Source organism: Nansenia antarctica, assembly GCF_963989245.1.
Source record: "Nansenia antarctica genome assembly, chromosome: 17".
NCBI lineage: Eukaryota > Metazoa > Chordata > Actinopteri > Argentiniformes > Microstomatidae > Nansenia > Nansenia antarctica.
In genome coordinates, this window is record NC_137687.1 from 3,072,724 (window position 1) to 3,085,223 (window position 12,500).

At 44.4% G+C, this 12,500-nt stretch overlaps 1 protein-coding gene across 1 annotated transcript in view; it reads left to right on the forward strand.

Annotated features, from left to right (window-relative positions):
* nat8l (N-acetyltransferase 8-like) overlaps nt 1–4,466 on the forward strand; it is a gene marked incomplete at both ends in the record, with an annotated part of 16,997 nt that extends 12,531 nt beyond the window's left edge. Inside the window, one exon of the mRNA XM_080547573.1 lies at nt 4,099–4,466. Within this exon, the coding sequence (XP_080403699.1) occupies nt 4,099–4,466 (368 nt within the window). The remainder of the gene's footprint in view (nt 1–4,098) is intronic.
* Between the last annotated feature and the right edge of the window lie 8,034 nt (nt 4,467–12,500).

Sequence of the window (12,500 nt, forward strand, 5' to 3'; positions counted from 1 at the left end):
CCCCGTTTGGTGGAGCCCTCTCTGCCCTGGTACTATGGGGGTTGTAGTTCTATCATCTGGAGCGTTCACTCACTCACAATACATCAGACTACAGCAGTGATTCTCAGTGGACTGTATGAACGAAATAGTCCACTGTTTTGCTCAGTTTCCTAACATTATCATGATATTGATGTTATAAGACAGTCTCAAAAGTGTCTCTCAAACACACACACACACACACACACACACACACACACACACAGTTCATGGCCTGGGCTGGTGGGCTTGCTCTCTTGTCCTGGTCGCTGGCGGAAGAAGCTCTGTTGGGACAGATGGTGGGGAGGGTTTCGGAGCCCCCCCCCCCAGAGACAAGGCAACGCAGGCCTGACATCTCAGCTCTCAGCTCCCTCTCTTTGTAATGAAACACCATCTAACGGCACCTCACTAAAGACACTTAGCCACTGACAACAGATACAACTGTGTTTAAATGATGATGTGCCAAATTGAAGACTTCCTCGGATGTTTCAAACAATGTTTGATCATATACTGTAATCAAATATCACAAGTCATACGTTCTCCGTGTTAGTGAACTGAGGGTATGTCTGCTCAAAACCCCATGCATATATCATGAATTAGCTGAAACATCCCTTCCGTGGCATTACAATGCGAAACCACCCTTTTCAAGCGGAGCATCCGTCAGTTGTTTGCTCCGGGAGTGGGACTTTGAATGCGAGTTCTTCTCACAGCTCCAAACGACGCAGAGCAAAGCGGATTTGATCCTAAACTCCGATTCCAAGTGAAGCAAATGTTCTAGTTCTAGAACCCACCCTTAATGACCACGGTCAACACACTGAGGTGCCCTCCTACCCCCCGTGCTACCCCGTGACTTCCCACCTGAGGACAGTCAGGTGACATGGTGCCGTTCATCTGAGCCTGGCGCTGAAGTGGCACGTGGGGCGGTCCAGCAGCCCACCAGATGACATGTTGTTGTTTCATCGGGGCTTGTTGGGGCTTAATCCAATCAACTCCACAGGGAGCCTTAAATCCTTCATAACACTAGGTACACATGCTGCACGCACACACACACACACACACACACACACACACACACACACATAAATAAATCGTCATAATTTGACCTTTGTATAGGATGCCCTGTACAGCCTGCAAAGCGCCAGTGTGGTCTAATTATGACGATTTATTTATGTGTGTGTGTGTGTGTGTGTGTGTGCGTGTGTGCGTGTGTGCGTGCGTGCATGGCATGCGTGTGTATAGGATGCTCTGTAGGCTGTACAGTATGCCCTGTATGCCTGCCTGGGGGAGCCAGGGGGCATCAGCCTGCCTGGGGGAGTCAGGGGGCATCAGCCTGCCTGGGGGAGTCAGGGGGCATCAGCCTGCCTGGGGGAGTCAGGGGGCATCAGCCTGCCTGGGGGAGTCAGGGGGCATCAGCCTGCCTGGGGGAGTCAGGGGGCATCAGCAGAAGGTAGAGGCAGAAGTGTAGTCAGCCAGTCAGGGATTTGTTGCTAGCGGATAACAGATGTGAGTTTTAGTGCAGAAGACACACGTGCCAGATTGAAAAGGCTTGTCATGAGTACCCAGCCCAGCACCATTGACGACAAAAAGCAATAGTAGGGTTTAGTGTTTGAATCCAATAGAATTATAATAAAACACATTTTTGCCTGCTAGAGGCCATACACAAGAGGAAAAGAGAGGGAAGAGAAAGAAAGGCATGCATTCAGCCGTGACAAAGGCTTTTCTGGAAAGAGGTAGATTAAGGAACCCTTCCATACAACATTGTCCAGCATCCTGTGAACATGACCCACATTATAGTTATTGATCTTTACTGTATATAAACCGGTAGAGGCTGGTGGAGGAAGAAATCAGAGAACCCATTGCAATGCATGGAATGGAATTAGGAATGACTTTACACGCATCCCAATGAGCCTGTCTCTCTGAGTTCGACCTCCTACCTCGACACAGGAAGCTGCGTGTCCTGTAGACAGACTGTTAAACGTGATCCTCCTCAGCACAGACAACAACAGCCCTCCACAGTCTCCTTCATAACGTGATGTTAGAATTATACGGTTCTATCTCCATTTTTGTCAAAATTGAGTTTTTTTTTACATAATCTGATCCATTAGGTGTTTATTAATGCCTGTGTGGTGTTATTTTTTTAAATGTTGACATTTTTGAGTTAGTAATTCATAAAACACAAAGGTTCCATCTCACAAAACATAATGGAATGTAAAAACTTTGGCGCTCAATATCTCTGAACTACCCTAAACGGAGATAGAACCTTATAGTTCTAAGCTCACGATACAGAAGCTGTTACTGGTGCTGGTCTCTCAGACTATAGAGCACATATAGAAATATCGACTAAATGGCCAACGTTGATCATTTACCATTAATAGCTAAACAATTCAAAAGAACACAGCATGGATACTCATCTAAAAAGAAACCTTCTCTTATACTAATAGTAGTATGTACTAACTGTACATACATAACTGAGGTTTCTGCAACATGATAGTGGATGAAAATTCTCTGTCTCTGTCTGTTTTCTGCCAGCGTGTCTGTCTGTGTCTCTCATTTCTGCCAGCGTGTCTGTCTGTGTCTGTTTCTGCAGGCGTGTCTGTGTCTGTGTCTGCCAGCGTGTCTGTCTGTCTGTGTCTGTTTGTGCCGGAGTGTCTGTCTGTTGTCTGTCAGCTTGTGTTATTCTTGCCTGAGTGAGTGTGCCTAATTTGCTCTAACTCTGACCGGCAGTTCTCGTTTCACAATTGTAGTTTTAATTCTGAGCATCTCACAGAGCGAATAATGCCATTAGGCAGCGGTTTGCTTGTTGCATTCTCTTCCCTCCCTCCTTCCCTCCGTCTTTCACTCCTGTTCAGTGCATTAGAGCCATTATGACTGAGGTAATGGAAACATCAGGCGATCCTCTTCTCCTTCAAGCCCCATCCATCCATCCATCCATCCAGTTAGTGGTAGATCTCATCTTATCTCTGGTATGTCTCTGGAAGACACTAATGAACCTATCTCCTCAATATACTGTTGGTTTACAATGGCTTATTGTCTATTCTGTGTACTCCATTCTTCAACACCACTTCTCATTGAGAAGAAATCCCTCCCTCCCAATTGGCCACTAATCCACTAACCAAACTAATCCTACCTGTTTTATTTTTTCATAAATGGAATCACATGACCACATCGATTGCCTGAAGCCACCGGCTTCTGATTACTATGTAATATGAGATGTCAGCATCAGTCTTTAACGGGTGACATTCTCTGAGCGGCGGTGATGACCAGTGAATGGGGGTTGATCCTAGGCTGCTGTGTGTGTGTGTGTTCAGGGCAGTGTTGGGGGAAGGAAGGTTGGGCGGGGGTGGGGGTGTTCATAAGATCCATTTAGGTCTGAGGCTCCTCTCGGAGGTCTGAGTGACATCTTGGTGTTTTAATCAGCCTTTTCGTTTGCTTCTGGGGGGTTAAAGCAAATAGAGTAGAGAGCTAGGGGGGGTTAGCTCTGGGGTAGGTTCCGCTGACTCCTCCTCACTGCTTCACTCGTGTCATGTGACCAGGGAGAAACAGCCGTCCTTGGTCCTGGTCACATGATCTGCTCAATGATTGGCTGCCTCGATCTCCTTTGGCCTCGGGCCTTTATTGAATCATTTACATTAGTTCACCTTATCTGTTGTTAAGAGTTACGTACGTATGCCTCATGTGTGCAGTATGCACATGTTTGAGTTGTGTACTGTATTTGTTGTCTTTGGTTGTGTTGGTGTAGCTGTGTGTGTGTGTGTGTGTATATATGGAGGGGAGGGGGGGGTAGCTTCAACAAAAGCTTGTTCACAGCTTCCACCCTCTTAGTGTGGGACTGTGTGAGGGTAACTGAGGGTAACTGAGGGTAACCGAGGGTAACTGAGGGTAACTGAGGGTAACCGAGGGTAACTGAGGGTAACTGAGGGTAACTGAGGGTAACTGAGGGTAACTGAGGGTAACTGAGGGTAACTGAGGGTAACCGAGGGTAACTGAGGGTAACTGAGGGTAACCGAGGGTAACTGAGGGTAACTGAGGGTAACTGAGGGTTGTGTGAGGGTTAACTGTGACTGTGTCCCTCTGTCCTTGCAGGCTCCTGTTTCTGGGTGGCGGTGTTGGAGGGTCAGGTGGTGGGCATCGTGGCGGCGCAGGGGCGCGAGGACGACAACACGGTGGAGCTGCGGCGCATGTCGGTGGACTCGCGCTTCCGGGGGAAGGGCATCGCCAAGTCGCTGGGCCGACGGGTCCTGGAGTTCGCCGTGGTCAACAACTACGCCGCCGTGGTCCTGGGGACCACCGCCGTCAAGCTGGCCGCCCACAAGCTCTACGAGTCGCTGGGGTTCCGGCGGACGGGCGAGAGCGAGGACTATACGCTCCCCGGGATGACCCGCTCGCCGATGGAGAGGCTCTTCTTTCAGATCCGCTACAGTCGCTACCGCCTAACGCTCCGCGAGGAGTGAGAGGGAGCGAGAGAGAGAGAGAGAGAGAGAGAGAGAGAGAGAGAGAGAGAGAGGGAGAGGGGGAGAGAGAGAGAGAGAGTGACGACCCTCCGAGTAACTGAGCCCTAACTTAAGTCCTCTTCTCTGACAACTATATTTATTTTGTATCATTAGAGGAGTTACTTCTACTACCACTACACTATTTCTATTCATCTTATTAAGTCACTAACTTTTTTTTTTTTTGTATTATAATTATTCTTTTTACATTTTTGGATTCAGTGTTATTTTTTAATTTCCTCTCCAATCCCTTGATTATACGTTTTATGTTTTGCTTATTTTCGCTCCCTCCCTTGTTGTGTAAAAAACCAACCCCTGACATCCTATCACCGTCCCATGCCTTTAGTGACATCATCAACGGACTACTCCTTTTTTACTTTTGATATCACGTGACTGCAATCATTTTTCTTTCATTTATGAGAACAAGCCTCCTCCCTTCCCCTCCTCCCTTCCTCATCCCCTTCCCATTTTCCAATCCTCCCTGCCCCCTCCTCCACCCTGCAGCGTTGCAGACTGGTGTGATGTAGAGGAGTGGGCTGGACCATGGAAATTAGATTTCTGTTTCTATGGGGGGATGGATAAGAGAGGGAGGGGAGGGGTTAGAAACAGCTCCCTTGAGAGTGAGGGGGATGTGGGGTTGAAGTCTAATCAAGCCACTGACATGACCCTCTTTATCATCACAACGTCTGTTCCAAAACAACTGGACAAAGAGCAGAAAGGGAGGCTGGCTCCAAACCCCATATCGAAGCACAGCACAGTCTCATATCTTATACCCCTATGGATCAGAGAGGAGGAGCAGACGGGATATGCATAGTGCATCCTGTGTGGACAGGAAACAAACAAAGTGCATCTCCTCCTCCTGCTCCTCCTCCTCTTCCCTCCTTATCTGAAAATCTCCCCACTACCACTTTTCTCCCATCTTGGTCATGTTGCTTCATTTCAACCTGCATGGGAACTGCGGAGAGGAGAGGGTCTCTGATTAATTGGGTCGACAAGAGGGTGGAGCTATCTCCCTGCAATGTTGCACTGGTGAACCCCAAGATATAGTATAGATGTACGTCTGAGATTCTGTGTGTGTGTGTGTGTGTGTGTGTGTGTGTGTGTGTGTGTGTGTGTGTGTGTGCGAGCGTGTGTGTATGAGTTTGTTTGACTGTGTGTGATCAGGGTGAGGTTAAAAACACAAGTCTCTCCAGCCTCTAATGATAAAGTTTAATGTTTTGAGGTTTCAAGTAAGATCAAAAACCTGTTTCTAATTCAATCATGCGTTTCATGCATGGGCACACATGCATTTTTCTTGATATGAGTATTAGCTGGTTAAACTTATACAATTACTGATTTCTATATGCTTATCAATTGTTTCCTAATTGAGTCAAGATAAATTCTAGCATTTTTGAATATGTTTGGTATTTAATTAATTCAATATTTTATAATTACAACATTGAAGCATAACTACATTGTAGTATGCACATTTTACTAACACTGCTACAATTACAAAGTAACCACAATCCTATATACACTATACTCAATCCAGGTTATTGGGGAAAAACTTGGGTGATACACCAATGAGCAATATTTGCGGACTTATAAGTAGACATAACAATGTATTTGAGCACAAATTTGTGAATTTGAATATATAGACACGGTATATCTAATATACAGGCATTTATACCCTTCTGTGTATGTGTATGTGTATACAGTTGGAAAACACGTAGCTAATACATCCAAAAACACGTCCCCATAACCTCTCTCTCCATCTCCATACCACAGAACCAGCAGAGGGAGAGATTAAACCACTTTGAGCCTAATTAATTTGTGTTATAATACTTGTACAAAGCTAAGAAGTGTGAAATGTGAATATGAAAAAAAATAATATGTAGAGATGAAAAACGTAGACAAAAAAATACCACTACTACGCTGATTCTCCCTGCCTTGACTTCTACTCCCACCCCCCACCCCCGATCCCCCTATTCATGGATCTGACTGCAACCCTGGGCCAGACCCCTCCCCCTCCCCCTCTTCAACCCCCCCCCCCCCCCACCCCATCTCTGCATGCGCCACAGAGCCTTGCTGCGCTGCTTGATTCCATTGTGACACCCCGAACCGCCCTACTGTGATGTCATCAAAGCAGTGTTTGACAAGGCGCGCCCTGCAGCTAGAGGACCGATTATGTGATGGAAGAAGGATGCATGGGTATGTGTGTGTGTGTGTGTGTGTGTGTGTGTGTGTGTGTGTGCGTGTGTGTGCGTGTGTGTGCGTGTGTGTGCGTGTGTGTGTTTGTGTGTGTGGAGGTGGTGCAGATACACTCACCAAACCACAGCACTGCCTCGATGACATCATGCCTGCCAACCGTAGAATGCAAAAGCAATGCAAGTGTGGCATGCCTCTGTACCCAGTGTGTGCGTACGGTGCCTGCCCTGGGAAAAGAATAGAAAACGTACATCGAAAAAAAGAAATAGAAAATAAGCTTATTTTATAGGTGAACATATAAACGAAATATGTGTGTTTCTTTGTTCTGAGAAAAAATTACAGTTTTGCATGAAATGTGTCTTTAAATGCAAATGACTTAGAGGTGACATCCTATCACATGGCAAACAGTGGAATTACATTTTTTTCTTTTTTTTTCTTTTTATACTCTCAAATGAATTTCAAATGCATTTTCTAGGGAGTAGGGATATCATTCACACACAGTGACAAGCCCATGTGGATGACGGTGAGACAGTGCCATAATTTGCTCTTCAATAGACCAGATCGTATGACTCTGTCTACAGTGGCATCAGTGGCCAATTCGGTTGTTAAGTCGTGACGTGTTTCCGGGTCCAAAGTTGGCTGAGGCGCTGTCTTCGAAATGCCTCAGTAATAATAATAATTCATTATATTTATATAGCGCTTTTCCGAGGCTCAAAGACGCTGACAAATATGGGAAAAAACGGGAAAGTGCTCTGTCCCTTGTTGTATGAATAGATCCGAGTCTAAAACACGATTGAACTGTCATTCTACCGCTGTAGTACACTGGTACTCTGGTGCAGGGAATTTCTGGTTTGGACCCGGAAATTGCTAAACGTCACGTTTGACGTCAGACTTAACAACCGAATTGCATAAACTAAGTTTGTGCAACTGGCCCCAGAGGACTTCTCACTGTATGTACGTTGATCCACCCCTCCCTTGTTGTCATGGAAACTGAAATATGGAGAAGAGCACATAAAATGAACCGGTCAGTATCAAGTGTTTAAAAGACAATTAGATGATCTTCTTTCTCCAAATTCCCACATTATGAAACCAAGTTAATCCCCCATAAACACAAATTCAAAACAGACTTGGATGAAGACCTGGATCCAATTGAATGTGGTTACCCAGAATAAGGTGTGATGGAGAGGCTGTACGTATATTTAGGAGTGTACGTAGATCCTGGAAAACTCAGGTCTGGAGAGTAACGGAAGAATGTGAAGAAATCTTATCAAACTGAGCCATGACTGCTGCTGCCATCTTGGCTTTCACCCACTGATGATAATATCTCCCTCGTTAGTGGGAGACAACAATGCATTTACTGTACTCTGCTCCTGTTCGGAACAAATAATGTCATATTAATTATTCAAAAAGGCCTCTGCAAGGCCTTATACAGTATACTATTATAATTATGATGAGCTGAAATTGAAATATCCCTACAACCATATGGCTTAAGGTAGTGAATGATTAATTTCAGGTTTTAGTTTTTAGTAGAGACACTTACAAACTGCACTCATATGTGACTAGAACGCATAGACTTTAGTATGGACCAGGTTTACAAGGGGTCAACTTTATGTTTCTATGGTGAAAGCTATTGCTATGCCCTGTTTGGTCGTCTCACCTATTGATACTGGTGAAGCACCTATTTCCGTTTTAGAATGTAGAAAATAAAGTTTTTGAATGTATGCAACCACTAGTTGTAACTCTGTAACTTAATGTTCCATACCATTCAACTGACTCTGCTGATGTACAATCCCAAAAAATTAAGTTTTCTTTCATTTTCGATGAAACTGCAAAAAGAAGAGCTATTGTGTCAGTATTGGGACAACACAAGGATGTCATGTATTGTCATGGGTGGAGGGCTTGATGCTGCATAGGAACTTAGAGGCCTCTTTCATTGGAGTGGTCCTTTGGAGGGCTTTATTGATCCAGAAACTATCGTCCGATATCCCTTCTGAAGGTAGACATGAAGGTACATACAGAAGCTTTAATACTTAAAATGCCACAGTCTCACTGCTGTGGTACCTAAACATGGTTTCATGCATTATCAACACCCTTTTCACCTGGCAAAATACGAGAAAAACCCCCAAAGCATCTCTCCTCCTGAGTAGTTGACACTGATAGTCAAGGTGAACTCACAACTGCATAGATTTCAGAGCCGCACAAATGTCATTTCCGTGGGTATAATTGTTTCTCCCCAGGGTGTGTACAGATTCGAAGCCTTGGAGGGTTATCAGACATGAATGTAAAGCGATATTACCGTTTTAAGTGTTAAAGAGATTTTTTTTTCCAATCTTTGTTGTTTCAAGAGAGAAAGAGTTGAAGAGAATTATGACAAAAAGCAGCTAATGGTTCTCCCTATCACAGAGAAGACCACGACAACATTAGACATTTTAAGTGACTGTGTATATAGCTATATCTATTGCTGGTGTTTTGTTTTTTGCTTATTTTTTTTACAGTTATCATTTGTGTTGATTTAATCCATTGGATCTGATGGACTTTGTGACAGTCTGAGAAGATGGCTGCCACTGGAATGTTCCACCAATAGAGGAGGGGGAGGGGTGAGGGAGGTGAACTCACCAACGGAGGCAGTTTACCCAGGGAGGGGTCTCTACAGAACTCCACACCACGGACTCCCTCTCTCTCTCCCTCTCCCTCTCTCTCTCTCTACTCCTCCTCCATGGTGAGGATGACACTCCTCCACTGTGGCTCACAGGATTCTCTCTGGTCTGGACTGGGGCAACAGGTGCCAAGAACACAGGAGCACTTGTAGCACAAATAGTGTCTTTTTTTGCTATAAAGTATGAATTTTGATTGTTTTCCTAATGAGTATCTTACTGCTTTGGCTCATATACAGTATGTATCATAAGCATATTACTATACATCATATAATGTATTACTATGACCCAAGGCTATTTTTTGAAAAGTTGAAACTTGCCAAAGGTGAAAGTTTTTGCTGCATTTATTTCCATTTGCTATGTTGTGTTCAGGTTGTCAACAACACATGCCTAGATATTTATTGGTATATCATTTGGAAAAATCCTGCCCATGTGCCATCTAATCAAGCAATAAATACAAACAAACAAACAAACAAAAACAAGATAAAAAGAGAAGATACAATCTTAAGGATTTTAACGCGAAATGCTGCATTGATGTTATATCCCATATACTGTACTGGTGGCGGTCGCTGTGATGCTCAGTGTTGGCATGGCAACATCACCATGGCAACATGATATGTGAGGCCTGACGAGGTGTGATTGTACAATGATTCTTTTTGTATTTTTCTTTATAAGAGGTTGTCAAATGTTGTTCTTTTCTTTTACTTGAAGATGAATTATACAGGTGATTATACAGGTGATTATACAGGTGTACCACTGCAGAGTTTGTACAGGTGTCTAAGATAGGTGTTGCAGCAGAAGAGAAGAGAAAGATGGCATGGTTTCTGAAAGTAGCCTCTGTTTGTGTTCTGACTCTCAACTGAGCTTCGATTGGTCAGTCTCTCACAGGACATGTTTCTGATTGGCTGGAGTATCACAGAAACTTCTTTCACTGCACTGTAAATTCAGAGATACATCTTTACTACGGCAAAACAGTAATAAAGTAAGAATGTCACCACTAAAACAGCATGCCGCAAAAAAACTCACAGGATTACAACAACTAATAAAAGCTTGTAGAATTTCCTTGAAACTTTTTTTTTTATACGATCAACAATTCAACAAGAAATGTAAAGTTGTAAAGTGTATTTTACTGTAAATAGCATCTGGGGGATATTTTATCATCCTTTTGTAACAGAATTTAAATATCAAATATCAGCGTATTTTAAGAAGTTGACAAAAACAAATCACACTGAAAATCTAACCCGAGAATGCAATTGTAACATACATAACGACAGTTCCTGTAATACTTCTTTATCTCCCAACTCAGAGACTGTTTTTAACCACTTTCAGAGACTGTGCCATCTTCCCCAGGACTGTTAGGTCCTCTGGATAAAAAAAAATCAGTTGGTCACAGAGCAGCTGACCTGTGGTTCTGTTATGCCGGGATAGACCAGAACGTTTCTGGATAGAACCCAAGACTGCAGCAGCAGTAGCAGCAGCAGCAGCAGCAGCAATAACAGTGTTAGCAGCAGCCAGCCAGCCAGCAAGCTAGCTAATGTGCTAAAGGATTCTCTCAGCTTTGGATCCCTATCATGGCCGTCTGTTGCTTGGAAACCAACCCAAACAAAGCACAGCAGGGGAATGATATGCAGCCACACTGTGAGGAGGAGCCAGTCAAGTCAGCCGGCCAGGGGGGAGGGAGGGGGGAGGAGGGGCAGAGGGGCCGAAGCTACGGAAGGAACAGGAGTTGGGGGTCTATGGTACAGAGGGTAAAGGGGGCCATGCAAGAGGGTGTTGGGGGTACAATGAGGTTTAGGGGTTACAACAAGGGCCTTGAGCACACAAGTACATAGGGTAATTGGGTGTGGTACATACATGCAGATAGGAAAGAGGAGTGGGTGGGTAAGCCTTAATTGCAGAGAGGAGAGGGCTCAGGGGGCGTGAGGTACAAAGAGAGAGTAGCAGCAGAGAGCATGTAGAGACGGGGGGAGGGCGAGGGGAGCCCTAGGAAAGGATGGTTGATGGAGCCGAACGGAGGGGTCAACAGAGGGAATAAGAGGGTTATAAAGTAGAACCACCAGTGGGCCTTGAGCATAGTTGAAGCATGATTTAAGGGTGTGGCCAGTTTGACCGGGGCTGCTCTGACTGCAGTGTGGCTGCGATGCTGACCAGGTTCTCTGGGTTCTATATTCTAACTTTTCAGTTCCTCCTTCTGATGTTTGTTTTGGACTGCTACTGTATGTATTACCACTGATTTATTTACCCTTTCTTTGTTTTTATTGACAAAATAATGGGAACACTGTAAAGATGTAAAGATAAGATTTCCTGCATTACGAAAGAAGAAAAATGGATGTACATATTGTATCAATTAAAAACGACGATGCATAAAGCTTTTATATGTTTCTCCAGCGAACTGATTTATCATATAGGGAGATCGTGACATTAGAAATATAAGGTTCTATCTCCATTTTTTGTCAAAATTGAGTTTTTTTACATAATCTGATCCATTAGGTGTTTATTAATGCCTGTGTGGTGTTATTTTTAAAATGTTGACATTTTTGAGTTAGTAATTCATAAAATACAAAGGTTCCATCTCACAAAACATAATGGAATGTAAAAACTTTGACGCTCAATATCTCTGAACTACCCTAAACGGAGATAGAACCTTATCATTCTAAGCTCACATTGCATCAGAATCACCTTATCCTACAGGACAGTGAAAGGGATACAGGTTGAAACTGATTGCCATTGGCAGAGCCCTCAGGTCTCACACTCACTCACACTCATCTACTCGTCACCATGGGGATGATATCTGGAGATAACCCAGTTGCCCTTGACAACAGCAATCTTCTGAGAGACGCTTTAGCCTGAGAGACGGTTTCCTGTAAATACTTTCCTGTTCATTAAACAAACATCATGAAGCTACAGACACATTTCCATTAGGACACCTAGGAAAACTACCCATCTCCCCTAACCCTGCCACCCCCCCTCCCCCCCTGACATGCATACAGCCTCCCCTACCCCTAACCATCTCCCCTGTCCCTACCACCCCCCCCCCCCCCCACCTCCCCGTTCGTTAACTCTGTGTTCCATGTGCCCATGTTATCTGTTGCTTGTTGTTTCTGTGTTTTCCGTTCCTCCCATATTGTCAGCGTCTTTGAGCCTCGGAAAAGCGCTA